We start from the raw sequence: 22,279 nt of genomic DNA, 5'->3' as shown, positions 1-22,279 counted from the left end.
AATCCAGGCAGAGCTTTAACCTGTTCTGGGCCAAAAATCAAGAAGCTTAATAAATTAATGTGTTTTGGATTAGAAGTTTTGCATAGAACAATACAGCACTGGTACTGCTGTTTGTAAAGGGATGTCATGAAACATGCATTCTGCTTTCTAGAATTCAACTTTCACTAGCTGCAGAATCCGCATTTGGCAGACAGAAGGAGAAAGAGGCCCATGCTCCATTCTGGATTAGTGCATGCATGTAGGTGACCCCTCAGCACACCAGATTGTATTTTATAACATATGCAGATGCCAGGTGAAACTAACTCCTCCTTGCAGAAGCCCTAGCTCAAAATGCCAATGAAGCAGAAGACAGGGGTTTATATACTAATGTTCCAAATAAAGCAATGATTTCTCTCCACTCCTCCTCACCCAACACACACTCTTCTCATGCAGGCGACTAAAAGCTTCAGCACAGAGGAAAGATCACTGGACCATTTCCATCAGAAGCTAAATCTCTGGGGGAGAACATTAAGAGTCAATTCTAAAAATATTTTCCTTTTGATGATTTTTTAAAAGGAAGGGAGAAAATGACACATTTTGTGCATTTCCAAATCTTTCTGCAGGGAACATTTACCCTTAAATCAGGTCAAATTACTACATGTTTGTGTACAACCACAGTCCTAGAGGAATGCAGTTTTGCTTCTTCTGGTGTTAAAAGATACTACAGAGAGGGCAAAATAAAAAACAAATTGTCTTTCATACTGCCTCCCTTCTCAATTTCTCCTTCAACCTACCTAATGTAAAGAACCAATAAATGCAAGCACATTTTCCCACAGACACAAATAATTACTTGCAAGAATTTTAAAACTTGCTTTACAAATGAGTTGTTCAAAGCTTTGGGGTGAGTTTTCACCTTTTTAAACAAAGCACAGAAATATTTTTCCAAGCATTTATCATAAACCAGTAAAGCAGCTTTTCAAGGCAACCATTTTTAAAACTAATTTTAAGTAAGTGATACGACATCATTCCATGATACAAGAGTCAGTGACTTAACCAGAAATAGAACATCTTGATCTTACTTTCTAACAGAACTAGTGAGAACTCCTCCTGTTAATTTTATTTTCTTTGGATTGGAGTAAAAGGACAGGAAACCACCACAACACAGAAGACCAGAAAACATCACAAACCAATACCTGGCCTTTTTCAACATTATGATCTGCACACAAGTTCTGCCCTAATGCAATTGTGGTTTTTTCTTTTCCCCAAGTACTGACCTTTAACAGAAAGTAAGTAGAAACAGAAAAAAATAGCCCAAAACAAGCATATACTTTTGACAAAAAATTATATTTTTTCACGGTTAAGAGGACAATGATGAATTTTACGAATTATGAAAACATAAGGGGGGGAGGGACTCAACATACTTTCTCAGAGGCAGTCACCAAGTACCACACCAAGCAAGAACACTAGATATTGTTGCTGACAAAAAAAGTAGGTGTAAACTACCATAAGCTGTCATATAAGGAAGTGGAAAAAAAATACAAATATATTTATCTTTTAAAATACAGTATTTAATTATTTGGGGGCTGCAAAGAGAATACAAAGTGATATCTTTAATAGCCTACTTACTGGCACCTTTAAATAAACTTTTTTTCCTTTTTTGAAGAACTGGCTGCTTGAGTGCCATAAGTCTGATGGAGATGAATTAAATGGTCAGTAGCAAAAGTTAATGGGAAAACCAAGAAAGTACTGAGACCAGCTACAGCCCACATAGTTTTTAAACATTTGACAGCTAGTAGTTTCATTTTTTGTTTTTATTTAGATTTCAATGCATTTTCCTCTTAGACATTGAAAAATAAAATACAGGGACTGATCATTGGCCTTCTAGAGGATACACTTTTCTGAGTACTTCATAGCATATTTTCTTTCATCGTCAGGTTACTGTTACCTATCCTCCATCTCCCTAACATTTCAAAGATAACCAACAGCAGGGCTGGTTCTCAGACAGTCTGCACTGGCTGGTCGTGTCAATCCCTACTGACTTCATTGGTCTTTTCAAATCTGACAGACCACACGGTAGGTGTGTAATAAGAAGATTTTCAGTTATCCCCCACCTGATTCCTCTCAGTCCCTTGGGAGCAAGATATCATTTACTTCTTTTTAACTTCCTGACTATTGCACCTTTATACTTCTTCTATTTTAAACATGTCTGGAAGGACTGAAGTGGGGGTGCACAAAGACCGAATGAATGAATGACTACTGGGATGGGTGCACATGCCTAGCCATCCCTCAAAATAATCATGTTATCAAGGGCTCTTTTCTTAAGCTCACAGTAACAGTAACAGTTTGTCATCACAGTGAGCTTTGTTACTCTATCTTGCTTGTACCAAAATAGAACAAACTTACTCAAACTTAGGAATTACACCAAGCATGCTGTACACTGGAAGCACAAATACACAGTAACAGTGAAGGCCTATGAATTTTTGACCTGGAAACTGCTGATGATGCCCAAACTTACATTGAGATTTCAAATAAAGACAGCAGAAATCAAAATGAGGATGTTAAATAACAATGAGAAAGCTGGACACCAGGCACAAAATCTGAGAAAGTTACAGTAAAGCATCGTAAGTGGATCCCAAGACTATTTATTTTCCATGGAATCCAAACTCTTCCTGACAGGTACATAGTATCTGGTCTAAAGACTCACTGCTGCTGAGACCTGCCATCCCCTTTCACTCATGCAAAAACCTGTCTTTCAAGGCTGAGGTGGCTTCCCAAGTGGCTGATTAGAAGGGAGAACTTGCTCAGGATTTTAAGAACTACCTGAATCAAATTTGGAGCACAGTTCAGCATCAGCACTGTACTGCTTCAAAGAGGAAGAGAAGACCTCTTCTAAGAGTGAGGTGTACACCATAAAGCAGTTGCGCTTTGAAATGAAACAAGAGTGACTCTGGAATTCAGCACCTGTTGTGAACAATTTCCTGGCAAGATCTTCTTGTAAACAGCTAGCACAGTAAAAAGAGAATCCCAGATGACTATTCTGCCTCTTCTCATATTGTAAAGACACAATTAAGTGGGAACAAAGGGGTAAACAAACATTTACCTGGGTTTAGAAAAATATTTACGATATTTGTGCTAGAAATAGTTAAGCCAGATAAGAATATTTATCCTAGAAATAACTAATACTAAAAAGTGATTATAATAAAAAAGAAAAATGAGAAAAAGAAACCTAAAACATTCAACATACATTAAGGTAAAATAAAGTAAAATAAATTCAGCCAACTGGTTATTTCCATATGTGTGGATTTCTTTAAATAGTAATGAAATCATTGCTAAAAAAATCTATTGTTATTAAAACAAAAAAGTTGGCTCAGCCCACCAAAATTAGATTTGTAAGTTGCTGGTCATTCCCATAATTAAATCTGTGTCACAAATTTGCAAGAAAAATGGACACTATGACTAATGCATTTACTTGCTGCACTAGTGCTGTCAGGCTGTGTAAATCATTATGCCTGCTAAAGCAGAGTAGGTAAGAATGCCATACATTTTCATTAACCAACTAGGTTTTGTGTGTATGTGAGAAACTAACTTTTATATTCCCTACTAGCTTTAGCTTTCATTTGAAAACAATGTCATTAAAAACACTAGCCTTGATTTGATCAGCCAAGTGGCTGCTTCTAAAAATTATTTGAGTTTTGGACAATACAAACCATCTCTATTGCCTTTGAAAGATGGTCAGTTAAAACAACAAACAATACATCCTTAATTTGGACAAAGGACGTTAGTGAAACGATAGGCACTTTGACTAGGTTCCTTCCTTCTGAGTGATTTATGTAGCCTGAACACATGACTTATTTCACCCCCTAGGTTTCAACAAAGAAAGCTAACCTATTCCTAGACAGCACTGGAAGAAGTCTCAACCAACACTTTCATTTTTGACCACCCTCTGCTCTGTTTTCTCAGGAATGCAATGGTCACCAGAGCAGAGTCCTCTGAGTCAATTTCATGTCACGACGGACTTTCACATCTTGGTTACAGTTTTGTTTAAGGTGAACCTGATGGCTGTTCCTTTCACACTTACTGTTCATAACCACAAGGCACCAAAGAATTTGACAACTGGCTCACATCACAACCTGGATACTCCTCTATTTCCAAGCCCACTCTCTCAAGCAGAAAGGAGATTAATGTGTGGAAAAAAAAAGATTATACAAGACTGTTTCTAGTCTAGCAGTGCAGAGCATTTTGAGGATGTCCTCTTCTATGCTTTAGGCCCTCTCCTTCTTCCATGCACGTGGCACTATATTGTCACTGTAAACTGAGTTTAACTCTCAATTGAGCCTGTGTCTCCACTTCAGTGCAAGAACAGCTCAGTGATGGGCTATGCCTTGCTGAACCTGAAGTCGAACGAGCTGAGCCACTCAAGCAAACACCATGGAACAATCATCAGTGAAACAAGTTTTGCAGTATCCTGTCTACTGCTCTGCCGTTTAGACATTAACAAGCACAACAAGCTGTTGAAGCACAACTTGTAGGAGCAGACTAGAAAGGCTTAGGAAGCACAGTAATGCATACATTACTAAGAATCTCAGCAGACCCATACTTAACAACCCAAACAATTTCTTTAGCCTTGAGGTGCAAAATCATCCTCTCCCACACAAGTGGAAGCAGCTACCTCAGTGCTTTCTTTCCCTCAGCAGACCTTAGTATACATTTACATGCTTTACAGTAGCAACCTTGCTGATAACCAACCAATCAGTATTAGTAAAACGCTACCAGATTTTATTAAAGCCCCATTAAATGGAAAAACTCAAATCACTTATTATGTTCCACAATTATTGTAAACCAAACTGTTTAAACAAGGGGAGGAGATAATGATGTTAAGTACCCAACTCAAAGCAATCCTCAGTGGTATGATTCTAAATATCCTCTTGGCTGAAAATTATGTAAATTGAATTCAACTATTGTTAGTTATTACTAATCTAACTACATATAAATCCTTTTCTGTAACAATTAGTTCTTTAAAACACTGTGTTTTAACTAGACCCAGGACATTATTAAACTAAGTGTAAATATGTACATATAATTCCATGCATTGTTTTGCCTGTATATTTATAGGAGTATAGGCTTTGGTGGAATTTAAAAGGAATTACTTTGTGATTGGATTGGTATTTTTTTGTAAATCTCCTTACCAGTGAAAACACCTCCAGATGTTTAATATAAGTGTGTTTCTGCTTATCAACACATATTTGGCATTTCTGCATTTTGCTTACCACAATGTGTTCCATTTCATCTAAATAACTCATCTCAATATCATACTAAAATTAGGTTCTTTTCCTTCAGACATTTTGACCCATGGCTTATTTTTCTCAAGGCCCATTTTCTAGTCTAAAAAAATGAGTAAAGAGTTAAAAAAAAACCAAACAACATGCCTCCCACCCCCCACCCCCCCCAAAGGAGTTAAAAGCCTAGCACATCTTTCAGACCTTTCAAATCAGTTTGCTTCTCACTATCATACACAAGCACTGGCCCACAGGACATAGCCTGAGACACACAACAACATAATGCCCTCCTGGCTTTTTCAGGGCTACACACAAGTGCAGCAATCTGCCCATGTGCTACACACTGTAAGACAACGAACGTGAGAAACACTGCAACCTTGCCAATGGTCAGATACTTCCAAATTATCTCTAGGACATGCATACGGTTATAGTCACAAAAGTATACAGCTACATCTAAGCCTATCCACAGACAACACATCATCAGACCAACAAGACAAATACAAATGTGATTTAGATTCATCATAAATTAAAGATACAGGAAATAGGATCTCTACCTATAGCCAAGGCTGTAAGTTAAGCATCAATATAAACTGATGGACTACCAAAAACATTACCACAAGCTTCCATTATTTTCTCAGAAACAGGCCAATTATTCTTATATTTTATAGAACAGTTTAGTCTTCAAACAAGAATATTTATTTATAACTCACCAGTTGTCCACAGAAAAGTTACAAAGTAAGTGACCCCATGCTAGTGACATTCAGAAGCCATTCTATTAAAGACCAAGTAGACCTATAGCACAGTGAAACCGATAAAGAACTCCAGCTACTTATTACAGTCCCTGGCCTACCATCAGCCCGTTCTTTATAATTTTATTTTGTTAAGCAATCAGTAATTAGGAGAGAAAAAAAAAAAAAATAATCAGCTGGTCCTGTGGTTTGATTCTAGCTAATCTTCAATATTCTTGAAAAGTTCTTCCTGGAAATTTTTTAACAAGAATGTTTTCTCCAATGCTGCTCCAAGATTAAAAAAAAAAGCAAAATGAGGTAATTACATGTGAATAGAACTTTCCAATGATTAACAGAACTAAGATTAAAACCAAAATCAGAAGTATTACATGAACATACCAACTAGCTCAGCTTCTTTAACTGAGATTTCTTTGCAGAAAGAAGAAACAAGTTCTAAAGATTAAAATATGTTTATGTTGTTTTACCAGGAGCCAGCATTGTAGTCAGATGTTCTGGGGCCTAAATTCTTATTTTAAGTCAAAAGACATTCTCTTAATGACAGCTGAACTGAGGCCTTTGGCTATTCAAGGAAACCTCCTGAACCAAAAGCTAGGGACAGCAGAGAAACAGGAGCTTGTGCCAAAAAATGAGAGAAAATACCATGCACATACACAGACTTAAGAGTTGCGCTGACACTGGGATTCCACAATTTGAAGCTGAAAGAACCTCCTTCCCATTGGAAGAGGACATGATAGGTGACAAAAAGGAGTAAGTATTTGGGAATTGATATTTTAAAAATCTGAATGGACATCTATACCCACAAAACATACATCCATCCTCCTGACCTTAAACCAGTCCCGCAAAAAAGCAGCAGCACAATGCATAACTTCAAAATGCCATGCAAGTTTCTCTCTTGGCAGTACGGTTTCACATATTTAAACTCCAAACTCCAGCTTTTCATAAAATTAATATGTCTAAAGTGAGTTATTTTGTACTTGCAGTTTTCATTTTAATTTCCTAATTTGAATTCTTTTGTCATTCATTCATTTTCTACATAATAGTCTTCCTCTTGGGGACACTAGACTGGAATCACAAACACACACATCTAAACATGCACACTTCTAAGCACGCACAAATTTAAAAAAAAAAAACAAATAAATTCAATTATTAACTGCATAAACAAAACAGTCACAGTAGCTTACCCACACATAAAATAATTAGTATTTAATATTCATTAATGTCTCTCTAAACGTATCAAGAAATCTATTCTTTCTTTCTTCATACAGACATTTATTTAGTGTTCTTTCTGAATCTTTGTAGACCATTAGGCCCACAAATACTGGTTTTGCTTTTTTACAGAAATGGTTATATTTCCATCTGGATTGATTGCTTTCCCATATCTAGCTATTTTAGTGTACTCCTCAGAGACACTGAGTGGCTTCACTGACAGTGAAATATGCTAAACAAATGACAAGTCACTGAGTAAATTAGCATCTACTCTCTGATCAGCTGGGTCATGTTTTCTTTTCAAAATCCATGGCCTCTTGATAGAAAATAATGAGTATTTGATGGGGCTTATTAGAAAAATCAATATATTGATGCTCATGTCTGAAACATCTGCATAATAATAGATTCTGTTAACCCATTAAGGAGAAAATTAAGATGTGTTTACACATTATTAATTTATCATGAGCAGAGATAATTTATTCACTACTCTTCTCAAGAGTTCAACAAAAAGAAAAGAAAATGTAGTATCTGTATTTAATGGCATGGTGACATAAATTGAAAGGTGATTCAAATTTTTGCCAGCTAAATGGCACAATTCCACCAACACTAATGTGAAGAATACAAACACACGTGATACTTGTTAAATATAAGACTATTAAAGCACTTGCTATAAATTCTGCATTACTTACCAAAAAACTTCCAAAAGCGGAATTAAATATAGCAGCTGCCTGAAGAGAGAAAAAGACAAATATCAACAATGGTAAAATAGCGACAGTACAAGAATAAAATGTTACTTCCCTGCCCAAAAAAGCTATTAGATTCTCCAAAGACACACATACACAGACACCATTAGGAGTTAGCCACTGCTTAAAAAATTGCCAGTGGCCTGTAATTTATGAAAACTGATAGATTTGAGTTTATGCATTCATAAATAATTGCTGAAATGGACAAAAGCAAGAGGAGAGGAAAACCCTTGCTGGTAGACTTAAGAGGAAACATCCAGAAGAACTAAGAATATTACTACACAGCAGCTTGGGCTCACTGCTTTTGCTTTTATTTGGCAGAAGCATTTTTACATATTTACCATTAATCAAAATAAATATAATCTGATTTAACTAAATTACTGCATTTTCAGATATTTTTAACTATTTTAATGGAATAGTCATCAGGCAAGCAAACCAATTTAATTGTTCATCATAATAAAGTATTGACAAAGTCAGGCATTTCTGCAAATTTAAAATAGGAACAACAACAACAAAAATACCCCGAACATACAAGAAAACTACTCACAATGACCCCACACTTCTGAGGCCAAAATGTTTATTCCATAAATTCTTTTAAAATAAGGAAATAAAAAATTTTGATAATGACTTTAGAAGTGTTTGTCCTTACCTAAATATCCAGGAAATACAAAGTAGCAGTGTTATTTCTTAGGATTAACTCTTTAAATTCCAGGAAGTTCAAACCTAAGTCTTGAATACTAGTTTTTTCCCATTTACCAAGAAAGAACAGAAATCCTTGTATGGCAGCCAGTCTGATGATGAAAAGCCACACAGCAAAGGTAAGAGGAATGGAAGGAGGGAAATCTACCATTTACTTGAAGATTTAGAGCAGAGTCAAATTAATCACCCTGGACACTTCCAGCCACATATTAATAACAAGTGGATGCTAGCAAGTTTAGCAAGTTTGAATAAAGTCCAAAATCAGGGTAGGAGCTGTAGCTGAACCTGCCTTCTGCTCCATAAGAGGATGCAATAAAAATGAATGGGTAATGAGATCCTTAGCTCTAGAGAGCTTAGCTTTCTTATTCAAGTTCATAATTAATTCAAAGCTTTGATAATTTCATTAGATTCCTCCTCTGCTGGCCCTATCAATAAAAGATGGCACTGGACCACAGCTTCTCAGTGGCAGTGGCCCAAATACAAAAACAAATGCAGACTGGGAAACCTTTGCTGACTTGCTTACTAACAGGGACAATGGCATATGGCACTCCATGTTGCGGAGGGAGCATCTGAATAGATATAGCTAAATAAAACATTATAGTTGACAGTTGTAAAGTACAATAACATATTTTAACATCTCTTCCTCATCAGTATTCCTTTTTTGAACATAAAAAAAAAAAAAAGGCACAAGTCCAAACAGCTCCTCTTGCCAGAGATCACAGCTGAAAGCCAGAGCGAGTACTACTTAAAACAATTCTTCAACAAGTGTGAATGACATCAGGATTTTCTACTTGTATTTGAAGCTGTGCAGCTGATCCTTTCAGGTGGCAAGAGAGAGACACATTACACCCATGCACGCAAACCTAATGCAAGGGATCAGTTTCAACACAGGACACGTCCTTGCAGGTATCTTTTGTTAATAAATTCCTTTTAAAGCTGCTGTTATTATTATGTTAATAAAACCTGTCAGGTTTACCAAGTCTCTTTGGCGTTTGCTGGGCACGTGCCATTCTTACAGACTGTATTTCACCACTTCAATCTGGTCCCTTTTATTACACCCTGTCTCTGAATCAATGAAGGAGGATGTAGACTTCCATTTTTAAGCATACTTGAGGATCTCTTCCTTGCAAAATAATCTTTGCTATATAAAACAGTGTAAATCAATTGTGAAGGTCTGAAAGACAGAAGCATCTGAGCTTCACTTCTGCAGCAGAAAGCTGGGAGGAAACTTAACGGTCCCCTCCACCCCATGAAGATTTTGTGTGCAGTGACAGCTACATTTCTGCCTGCTACCAAGAACCTTATTACTCACCCTTTTCAGGAAAGCTGGCGAAGCCCATATAAAATGAATAGAGAGTGTAAAATAGCCCTTCCCTCCCCAGCATGCCAAACTTATCCCCCCTGTCTCAAAAATATCTGGCTTTACCAAAAGTTGGGTTCCGGCCAGGCTTTGCTTGCAGTGCAGGTGAGCCTACCAGACCACGTCTACCAATACTAGAGAAATAACATCAGTTAGGCAGCCCTCAACTGTTTCACTGGTCATTTCAACAAAGAAGAAAGCAGTAGCTAGAAAGAACTGATACCCTCAAAAGGACACACTGCATCTAGTTCTAGCTACATTTATAGACATGAAAATTTTTACCTAAAATATGCTGCAATTCCACTTCCAGGAGTGCACCTGGAAAGGTAGTAGGGAGAGATTCTAGATAGTTCTGTGGTGGTGATACTAGATGGTGCTATTTTGGCCATCAACAAGCTTGTCTTTTTACCTTCCTGATCCACCCAGAAGAATTCTGATTTTTTAATATTCTCAAGAATCTAACAGGTACTAAGACAACAATCTCAGATACATTTTATGCTTTAGGTTTTTGGCCATCATGTGCAAAGGTCATAATTCACAATGGTCCAGGTGTACACTAGTTTGCAATTTTTAATTCCCTTTCTCCAATATGTCAGAAAACTTTCATGGCAGCTGATTTAACGCTCATTACAGGCAAGAGAAATAAAAACAAATAAAGCAGGAAGACTGGAAATTAAGCTATAATCATACAGATGATTTCCCTCAATGAGGGAGAACTTACACATGTCAAGTACTCTACTTGCAGTTTTCTTTATAAACATTTCCCCTGTAAAATAAACTTAAAAGCAATCTTTTCTGATACCCACAAACCTGTAGATTATGTTTGTGATTCTGGTGCAGCTTAAAGAAACCTGTAGTAAACTGAATCAACTGCTCTAATTTGTAATTAAATGTACCCTAGTACATGACCCTGTAGAATTTAAACACTGTGCGCTTCCAACTCCCTTCTATCAAGAGGGATAATATTGCCTACATACCTCACAGGGCATTGTCAATATTAATTCATTGCTTAAAAAGCGCTCTGACATCCTTAGAGGGATGATACAAATAAACATTAGTGCTGACACACGATACAGCTAGGCTCCTCATTTGCTATTTGAAACATTTATTAGTCGCTATTATTGTATAACTTCTTTAGTGTTTGCTCCTTTTGCATGTCAACAGATATCAGACTATTTGCAGTCAGCTTAAATGAAACAATAAAACATGAAAACATTTACATGTCCTTATAATACTCCAAGTTCAGATTTGCGTGTGTTTGAAAATAGTTCATTGCACTTACGATTAACATGAGTGGAGCAGTCTCTATAAAATCAGTAACACGATCCATTCAAAAGGTAAATGCATGTACTGAAAGGTCAGACCACATTCAAAAGCAGTAGTAGTAACAACCAGGCCAATTATTCAAGTTTACATCAAGTCAGAGACAAGACTGAAAGTCACTGCCAGTACTCTTAAACGGGCTAGTGCAGAAGAGCATGTATGTCTCCCCTTGAGTTTAAAATAGGACGCACTAGCTCCACTAAACAACAAATTTTGTTAATATTCAGCAGATAAAATTTCAGTCAACTCTGTATGTCACTGGGATTGAGGGAACTCTCCCGCTGATCTGTAATTCCAGGAATGATCATCTAGCCTGGAGCACTTTCCAGTGAGAAGTAAGCAGCCCACCTCTGAAGGAAACCTATCTATCAGAAACTTTCCTTTTTCCATACCCGAACCTAACAAAAAGCTTTTTGGTATTGAACCAACCTAAAGAAAAGCTTTTTGGTATCGAACTAACCTATTCTGGAATTCATTAGACTAGATATTTTTTGATAATAGCATAGCAGGACTACATTAAAAAAAGAGAAAATGATACACTGGCAATACATGAAAAATCTGTGTCAAACCCCAACATTTTATCATTATCAACAGGGTTTGTACGAAATTTCCATGCACACCTCAGCTGGAGCTGTAGTTTTCTTTACTGCAGAGCCACAGGGAAACAAGGTGCCTCACGGCTTTATATGTGGCCTATATGAAATAGTAAAAGGCTTTTTCACCTATAAACATGCTTTTAACTCTAAAATGTTTGATTCTTGAGTGTCATTTGGCAGCCATTAGGGAGGTAACATTCCTAAATATACTTAACCCTGTGCTTACCCCCAGGCACCCCACAGCTGAGAAAGCACATGCTACATACATTAGGACCTGCCTGGCCCCAAGTCACCACCAATCTGTGGAAAGGACATTCCAGGGCCAAGGCCGCAGATGCAGAGCAATGAAACTAAACAGAAGGAAACAACCTAAGCATCATGCAAAGCTGCTCTGTGTATACCCACCATTACCTGAGGTTAAAACCTTACCATTTTCAGACAGACATGCACTAGTAGGATATACAGCTCAAGTACTAGGCCCAAGACTAAATATCCCATTTAACACGCATAGCACAATGAGGAAGAGTAGAAAAGAACTGAAGAAAGACAAGTACTCAAGCAGTATTACTGCAGGATTATGCAGTAGAAGGCATAGAACACAATGTGGTAGTAGAACATTTCATAGTGTCCATGTAATTAATGCAAAGTGTAATAGATATATCTCCTATTTAACAGGGGGAAGAAAACAATTTTAAGAGAAAAAAAAAACTGCAGTGATGGAAATGGTTTGACCAAACAGCACAGGAAAGAATATCTACCCAAAGAGATCAGTGTAGATCGAGAAGGTGGAGGAAGAAGGCAGAACGTCAGAAGTAGCTTGAATGAGTTGGCAGAGTCCCTTTAAACAACTCCTTCAATCTCCTATTTAAAAATAAAAACTCAAGTGAGTGTTACTGCAGCTCATGTCTTAACTGCTCTTTCCATTAATAAGATGCTACAGCTCTGTAGAAAGCTATTTGCCACAGCACTGTTACTGCAAACAGAATATAAATATACCTAATAAGGTTTAATCTGTATTGCTGTTCATAACTATTCATCTGAGTTCAGACAGGAAAAATACATATATATTCAAGTTCCTGGTTTTGAGCACTAAATTGAATCAGGTGTCCTCTTCTCTTAAGAAAATTAAGTTGCTTTTGTGCAAGAGTGTTTTAATGAGAACAGAGCCTGCCGACATTGATAAATGGGAATGACACCAGAGAGAGCATGTAAGCAGGACAATATGTGCATGTTACAGTCTTACAGGCTATTTTTCACTGACTATCCTGAACGACTTTGCTGTTTCTTAAGGGGCCTATTAATCTCAAATTTAGTTATTACACAACGTTTATTTGAACATATATTCTGTGGATGATGACAGTTAATAAAGGAAATCTTTTACAAGCTGTATTTTTACATATTGTTCCAACTGCAGCTCCCAGTCATTCTACTGTATTGATGAAATAACCTAGTTATGATGCAGCTTTAAAAAAGGCACATATATTCAGATTCTTTTCTAAGCATATGGGGACTCTTAAATAACTGTTAAAATGCATATAAAATCCTTCTACAGCATGGCAAAAATAAAAGAGGTAGTGTTAACTGCTCCACAAAATCTCTAGCTGCACAGTTGCCCCCTCGGAGGCAAATCACATGCCTTTTTAACACTCCAGCATCATCTTTGAGAAACAAACAGGGCCTAGATTTGACTCTTGGAGATGTATATAGACTCCACATTGAATTCATCAGAAGCTGTAGTACGCATCTTACACATGAATTTGGCCCCATGTGCTGTATACGCGACAGGCCACCTCAGCAGTGGTATTCCATTGAAAAGAAATAAAAATTTACATACCAACCCACACCAAACCAAACCCACCCCCCAAAAAAAAACCAAAACAAAAGCCCCAACATAAAAAACAAACCAAATGCAGCCTTTGATAATGACTAAATTTTGAGTCCAAAGAAATCTTACGAAATATGATGTTCAAAAAGTGTCTTTAAAGACAAATACTGAATCACTCTTATTTTTGTAAAGGAGTAGAACATACACATAACCTTATCCTGTTAAAAAAAACAAACCACCAAAAAACCTACACCACACCAAAAAAACCTGACACCCACCAACCAAGGAAACCGCAGAACACCAACATAAGACCCCAAGATACAGGGGAGATTTTGTTTTAATTCCTTGCTATGTTCCCTGTGGTTCAACACAATTTGTTGACCATGAAATAGATATCACCTAATCCCCAACCTGCCTCTAGACCTGTGCTAACGGTATGAAAACATTCCTTTATTTTCACTATGTTCAATAAGTATCAGTTTTATGAAAATGATGCTGAAAAGGCACCAGAAAATGAAAACAGAGTAACTAATATGCTGTTTGTTTGCATTTCAGCAGAGGAACGTCATCTAGAGAACACCTCTCATTGAACTGTGCATCTGAAGCTGTGCACACTACAGATTTGTTCCAGGCTGGCAGAGGTTGCCATAGCCGAAGTACAAGTTTGTGCTGCTTCAGCCAGGCTCAGCATTCTGTCACGAGCAGTGCATGGAAACAAGCTAGGGGCTCTGCAAGCTAGGGGCTCTGCAAGCAGAGTTATTGCCTCCTACCTCTTACGTCAAGTTCTTTCTGTTAAAGATCAGTCTTTCACTCCCCCATTTTTGTAGCTCCTCATAACCACTGTCGGTAATAACATTTACAATACAAAACCATCCATCAAAAGGATGTCAAAACGCAGGCTTTTTAGACACACTTACTTAGTGTATGTGGTGCTCTCAGTTTCTCTGTTTCACCAATAGTTTCGGCAGTACTGAGACAGAGAAAGAAAACTATCCCCCTTTCTTTCCTTTCATCAGAAATGGTAACTTCTCCCTACCATGAGCAACCAGCATGACTCAAGGGAGTTCTGGAGGGTCAGCATGCCATTTCTCATTCAAAGGCAGTGGGAGATGAAAACCGAAAGCCAGGAGAATATATGTATCACAGATTTTTTTTCCAGAGAGTAAAACCAGAATGTAAATATTTGTTGACAATTCAAATGGCAAATATTAAGCATTCAGGTCTTGGGTATGTTTATGTGTCAGTCTGCAAATTTTCACTAATACATAGATTAGTAGCAGGAAATCCATTTTGAGCAAAGGTTGGAAAGCAACACTGTCATGTATGACTGGATCGTTTTACTTGAGATTACTTGTATAATCAAGCCCAATGAAAACAAAAGCCTTCATTATCAGTGTCAGAATGGTCACATGAAGGAAACCAGGATGCTCTTTTTCTTTATCTCTTTCAGGAGTTGGAATGTCCATGTCCACACTGAAAGAACCAAGACTTGGTCTCCTTAGGTAAAGGAGAGATAAGATGATTCTTAAGACACAGTGCACAGTGCCCAGCTATTCCAGTCAAATCAGCTGTACAACACTGTCACTTTGTTCATACTTACTTTGCTTTATCCAAAATGCTCCAGATCCACCCATAGCAAATGCTTATGTGTCTGTGTAGCATTCAAAGCCAGTGCAATGCTCACAACGCTTGTATCAGATGAAAAGGCCTATACAGGCCTTATCCAGAAACACAAACATAGGCAACACACACCTTTTGCAACCTCACATCTATCCCTTCAGGATGCTAAAGTCAAGAGATTTCCGCCTTCTAATAATCATGGTCTGTTTCCCTTCAACAATGAGAAGGGCTGTCATCAAAGACAGCCACCCATACTCTCATCTCACCCTTCTGTAACTCAGTCATTGACCAGCCATACCCCAAGCCCAGTGGTACCCTGAAGCTGTAGCTCAACCTTCCTGTCCACCCTAAGTGTGCAGTATAAAACACAAAATTGAATAAAACACTGTGCCTTCCAGTGTTGGTTCCCACATCACACACCCCAATGGGGGGGCAACGTGAACATCTACAGTGCACTTTTGAATACCAACATGAACATACAGACACAGTTTCTCTTTTTCTCTCCTCTACTTAAAAATTGTAAATGCAAACATTAAGATTACTGCCCAGTGCCAGTGTAAACACTCAAGGAAGCAGTGATCTAAAGCTGACAGACTCATGACAACACACACTTTCTCATACTGAGTACATAATGTGCATAACTACCTGCAAACTTCATGCTCTAGCAATTGACCTCTTCCTCCGCAAACTTCATAAGGCTCTGCCATGTCAGAAAGCTCTAGGTTCCTGGGAAGGCATACAGCCAAACTTTTGTATGTATTTTTCCCTAAATGGAAAGCCCATTTCCTAATTTCCTAGACACAGGGAAACATGGCAACTTCCCCCTGCTACCTACATCCTTTATAGCATAAGCTTTAGCAGCCATACATTCGACCTATGAAACAGACTATGCTACACAATTAGAGGGCAAAAAGGAAAGATTCTAACCAGCCACTGACACTTTGGTATGAAAACTACCCACAGACCTTACATCATGCATTTGTTAGTGACACGAGGCTTATTACCTTAGCAGTGAAGACACTAGCTCTCGCACCAAAACAAATGGACTGCTGAACAATGATTTAATAAAGGAGGCTCAGCTGAACTGCAGTATACAAGTAACTGCCAACTTGATCCTCTCTCTCGGTCAAGCACTTCATAACCGTAACTGAGTTTCTCTCTAAAAAAAAAAATAAAAATTACTGTAGAAGGTATCCTCAAAAGGATACAGAGCAATAACAACCTCCCAAATATACTTTTATTTAAGTTCACATTTTCTGAGATCTTAAGCTGTGATAAAAACACTTAAAGGTCTTGTCCCCTGATTCTCCTGGAGACACATCATCCATAACATGATTAGAGGTCTAGTTAAACAATGCATCCCACAACTCCAAAGAGTATTACTTCCCTGCTGAAGTGAAATGAAAGCACAAGGCCACTTTTTAAAAGGTGCCCTTTGCATTAACTGTAAGGCTGTGCCTGCACCAGTATTTTTCTATAAATATCCCACTGTCATATTGCTTTCTGAGCAGTTAGTAGCAGAACCAAACACTTTAACTACTATGCCATCGAAACCAGCTCATAATGGCATTGTTATTAAAGTCCCTGTCACTACTACCACTGGGAACAGCCTCACTATTAGTGATGCAATGACAGGAGATGGGAAACAAAACACTACTGCAAGGAAGGCCACATCTTGGGGAGGCTGGCTGAAGTACTAGCTCTGTAAAATAGAAAGTAGTGTGGCCCACTGAAGAGATCCATGAACCCTGACATCTGGAGCTCATGTCAGAATGTGTCACAGGTAAAAGGAGTCTCATCAACAAATATCTGTCTATATCTCAAAGTACAGTTACTTTTTTTGTTTTTAAACCTAGCCCAAAGGTTAGGCTTTACTGTAAGCCAGTACTGTATGGTGCTGGAAATTCCCTTTTTATGAGACCAGCCAAAGCTTTGCATGCTTCAGTATTGTAGTAGAGGCAGAAAGAGAGGGGAAAGAAAAGTAGCATACTATAAGGAAAAGACCAGCATTCCAGTGCTTCACTGCCTGAAAGAAGTGAAGAAAAGGAACAATCTTAATGCATGCAACTGCATTCTTTTGAACGCTGCTCAGACACTTCTGTCTTCTAAATTAACAATTCATATAACCAAAAGTTACACATGCACAAAGTAAGTGCAGAAATGTGCATCTTTACATATAATGTATCCCCAAGACTTGCCCAAGGAGGTCAACAACTTAAGATCCAAGCTTTTTTTATCTGAAAGCAAATTAACTACAACATTGTTATTTGCCACCACCCTTCTTTTGAAGCATGCTCCAAATATCTTTAAATTGTAATCAGTTAGTTTCCCCCATTTTCTTCCAAGAGGACTGCTATACCCCCTAATCCAAAGAGGGGGTGGATGGGGGCAAGTAGTCTTCATTAAAGTGCAAGGATTAATACTCAAATGCCAATCACGTTGAGGTCAGGGACATGATTTTACAACTGCTTGGCTACCAGCATGAGTACATCATAAACCACAAAAATGCTGAAACTGCTCTTCGGAATTTTCATTCACATATAAGTATTTATTACATAAATATATATATAAAACATAGAGATTCAACTACATTAAAGATACGTTTATTGCTTTCTTGAAGTAATTTCCTTTATTCTCCAATAGGATAAAATACTATTGTCATGGTTTAAACCCTAGCCAGACAGCTTGTTCACTCACTCCCAGTGAGTGGTGCCAGGTTGAGAGCAATCGAGGCCCTGCCCCCCAGGGCTCTCCCCTTCCCTGCTCCCAGAGGAACAGGGAGGAGGATCGAAAGAGTGCAACTCCTACGGGTTGAGACAAGAACAGTCCAGCAACCAATGTACAACACAAATCACCACCGCTACCACCAACGACAACGATAAGAGAAAATAACAAGGGAAGAGAATACAATACCACCGGCCAAGAAACGGTCCCACCCGGAAGCCCGTGTCCTTCTGGGTAACTCCCAGTTACCCCCCACCCCGGGCATGACATGCTGCGGTATGGAATACCTCTTTGGCTAGCCTGGGTCAGGTGCCCCGTCTCTGCTTCCTCACAGCTTCTCCTCCTCCCTGGCAGAGCATGAGCCTCACAAAGTCCTTGGTCAGGGTAAACATCACTTAGCAACAACTGAAAACATCGGTATCACCAGCACTGTTCCCAGGCTGGAAGTCAAAACACAGCACTGCACCAGCTACCAAGAAGGAGAAACATGACTGCTACTGCTGAACCCAGGACAACTATATAACCACTACTTCTCTGAAGAAAAGGTAGAGAGAAAACATTAAAACCTATGGGTTTCACGTATGGAATTCAACCCATGCTCTGTGGATAGTAGAGGCTCACCAAAGAACTGTGCTGGGTGCAAGCCTAAGAAATGCACAAGCTGTTTTACTGTAAAAGGTCACAAACTTGCTGTCTGCATTGAACATGCTATTTGTGGTAGCATTTACTGAGCTTCTACAGTTTCCATTTATATCCAGAGTTGGCTGAAAAACTGGAATATACAGCATAAGGGATGTTCCTATACTTAAATATTTGCTTTAAACCCGAGATCCCCCCACCTGCAGAATCACCACTTCTCATACAACGACTGAAATTTTCTTTTTTAACCATTTCATTTTGGTATTTTGCTGCTTTCAGCTGAATTGCTCTCGTGCCTAACAGAAGATGGCCTCTGTCTGTGTTTGTCACTGCACAAAGCTTTTCAGCTGGTCCACAATGCAGCACTGTTACTAAATTCTTATGATGCACTGAGAAGATTTGAGCAGGGAGATCAGTTTATCAAGAGAAATGAAAGCATGGAGCACCTAAGTTACGCTGAAAAATGTGGCAGACATCAAAATTATTTCTATGCAAAATTAACCTGACCTGAAACAAAATATTTACACATCGATCTTCCTGAAAGAAACTGGACACGTTTCTACAAAGCCTAAATTACATATACAGTGGAAAGAAAAAAAAAGAATGGAGAAGTTTCCAACTCAACACAATTTGTAGCCCAAGTAACGTATTTCTAAGGCAGTTAAAGAACTAGGTGCACATACAATATGAAAAAAAAATAAAAATGTAATTATTGGGAAAATACTCTTTCTACTGGAAAACACTTCCTTTGTAACAATATGCCTATTTTTCAGCATTTTGTGGTTAAAATTATCTTCTCACATTACTAATAACCTGTAGAGACAAGATCAACACATTCTGATTTGACCAGAAAGAACTCCAAGGAGAACTCAAGAAAGAAATCAGTAATTTTGTGTTAATCACAAAGGTTCCAGCAGAACACAGATGCTGTTAATACCTATTCTGTGATGATTGTTCATCATGAGCACCCAATGAGGCAAGGGGCATGGATGCAAAATTGTACTCTGTCATGCCACTTAAGTCCAGAACATCTGTATCTACACAGTCAGACCAAACTAAGGTTGCAGAAGCAATCTATATTCAGAATTCTTTTCCACCTTAAACTACTTCAATAAGATGCCCTATAATATATAAGTGGGCAAGAGGGTATAAGAAGCACATTCACAACTGCAAGGTCAAAACAGGTGAAATCAGGAGGTCCCCATGCCAAGACAAGCACATCTTCTTAATAGCAATGCAGAGTAGCAATACATGTGAACATAAAACTTATGGAAAGGAACTGGGATATGCAAACATTTGAAGAGTAGAAAATGTCACCTTATATGCTAGAAACAATCAGAAACCCCATCTTAAATAAGCATCGAGTGCCAGCTAAATTTACAAGAAGAACACTTCACCTATCACGACTTTACACCTGATAAACTAAATGCATAGCTGCATTTCATAAAAACAGCTCTCACTTCAAACACTTTAATTTAGGTTAACAGCTATTTCTTTAAGTGATCTGTGATCTGCACTTTGGGGTTAAAACAGACAAATAAGGATCTTAGAAATCATGTCTAGCTGGTATTTCAAGTTTTGCCACTGACAGAAGCTTGATAAAAGGCAGAGAAAGACTCTGTATACCAGTCATATCATCATCATTGGGGGGGAAGGGAATCTGTTTAGGAAACAGATTTTCATCTCTCACATATATTCATTCTAATACCGAGTCACTGTTTAGTCAATCCTATTGCAAGAAAGACCTCAAAAAAATATCACAACGTAGTCACCATCTCTTTGAATCAAAGTTCAATTTGCTCTAACACCATAACAAATATATTTCTGTAATCTATATCTATCGCCTACTCTTGTGGAAGTATCAACAAAATTCAGAGTGATATACTTATCTATAATATATAAAAGAATCACATCACCCCTATAAGCTGTAGCATAGCAATAGAGTGGCAGAGCATGAAACAGTAATCAAAGTCCTGAAAAATACACCATTGTCAGCACTGTACACTGGTACCAGTGTATTATAGCACCTTGGTTTAAAATAAATCAACCTAAGTGCCTGCTTTGGTAAGCACTTCGAATTCACTGTACATCAGCATTAAGGGGGGTAATGCACAAAGAAACAAATCAGGAAATGGGACTTATAAATAACAATTCAATTAGCAGACTTACATTACTCATTTCCTAATAAACTTTCTACACACACCTACATACAAACCCTCCTACAGCCTTCCCCCCTTCATTTACATATCTGTGCAGGCCTGCTCTTTTTTCTTGTGAGCCCCTTTGCCCTTTCAATCATGAAGTATATTACTCCACTGTCAGAGCAAAGCAGTTCCTAACAACAGGGAGCCCAGCTGGGATAGGAAGAGGGCAGCAGGCTCAGGCATTAACATAATAATCCAACTGTGTTCCCCCAGGCCCTTAGGGCAGACAGCATATTAGGTAGGCCTCCTGCGCCATCCGGGTGGAAGCGGCCAGATCACCTGCCCATCAACCTGTGGCAGTCGCCCCTGCCTCTCTGCACCAGCTCCCCCCAAGCCCCAGTGCCCAATTACCTTCCCACAAAAGGCACGCATCCATTTTTCCACATCTGCTTAATACACCTGCTGCATGTCCTTATTTACGATTCGGATGTACCTTGCCACGTCGTTTCCAGTGGACTCACGCCTTGCCTCTTAACTTCTGGAAAGACCGAGACTTTTAACAAGGCCTACTGCTGCTGCCAGCAGGAGCCAGCCCTTGAAACGAAATTTTGCAGACAAAGCACTGCTCTCCAGATGCAACTTTCAGCCCTATCTATCCCTGAAAGAAAGGGAAGGAAAACCCAAAAAGGGAGAAAAGAAAATTCATGCCTTTATTATTTCTGTGCTGTGCCATCCAAGGGAACCGGTTCAGGGTTGGCTTGCTTATTCCTTCTGAGATTTGCAACACTGGAGTATTTTCAGCAGCAAAGCGGTTTCACAATCTTTGGGACAAGGCCTGCCAGTATGCAGGACATGGCAACTGATTAAGGAATAGAGCTGGTGATAAGGCTTCAGCCGTACAAACACGTAAGACATTTCCACAAATCGCCATATACACCGCTGATTTCAGATGAAGGACCCATGAAACCATCCAGTTTAAAGAAGACCTACAATTTTACTACTCTTCCCAACTAACATTTCTTAATACCTAAGAATTTCTTCCCGCATTTCAAATGCTTTGGGTAGCAAACTGCAATTCAGAATACTAATATGCACGTTCCCCTATACTGAGCCCTTGAAAAAAAAGAAAAAAGTTTACATATATTATGCAGTGTATTTCAATGCAGTTCTCTTACAGACTCTTTACAGTATATATGCTGCTTGTACAGAGCACAAGCTCAGGTAGTGAACCAGAAAGAAGAATAATAAATGCACTTGCCAGTAAAAGATACTATTTTCTTCATATTGTACAAGACAATCTCAAAGACTACTAGGAAAAAAAGGCTTTGGTTCTGATATAACTTTTAATTTCATTTAAAAATACATATTCTCCAATTCCCCTTAACAATGGAAGGCA

The 22,279-nt window shown here is 38.4% G+C and overlaps 1 protein-coding gene across 14 annotated transcripts in view; it reads right to left on the bottom strand.

Annotated features, from left to right (window-relative positions):
* SLC10A7 (solute carrier family 10 member 7) overlaps positions 1–22,279 on the bottom strand; it is a 143,380-nt gene that overhangs the window by 85,740 nt on the left and 35,361 nt on the right. For 13 of the 14 annotated variants that reach the window (XR_008973081.1, XR_008973082.1, XR_008973080.1 and 10 more), the window contains one exon: positions 7,900–7,938. Coding sequence is in view for 8 of the 14 variants with exons in the window: in XM_057416743.1 (XP_057272726.1) it covers positions 7,900–7,938 (39 nt within the window). In the remaining 6 variants the exon portion in view is untranslated. Of the gene's footprint in view, positions 1–7,899; positions 7,939–12,689; positions 12,793–22,279 lie in introns of all 14 variants that reach the window. The other variant, XR_008973083.1, reaches the window with a different exon arrangement.

Source organism: Pezoporus wallicus, unplaced genomic scaffold, assembly GCF_028554395.1.
Source record: "Pezoporus wallicus isolate ANWC-B61680 ecotype Strahan unplaced genomic scaffold, APGP_CSIRO_Pwel_v1 contig_7904, whole genome shotgun sequence".
NCBI classification, from domain to species: Eukaryota; Metazoa; Chordata; class Aves; order Psittaciformes; family Psittacidae; genus Pezoporus; species Pezoporus wallicus.
The sequence above is the reverse complement of the archived record's forward strand: the minus strand, read 5'-3'. Positions and strand labels throughout refer to the sequence as shown.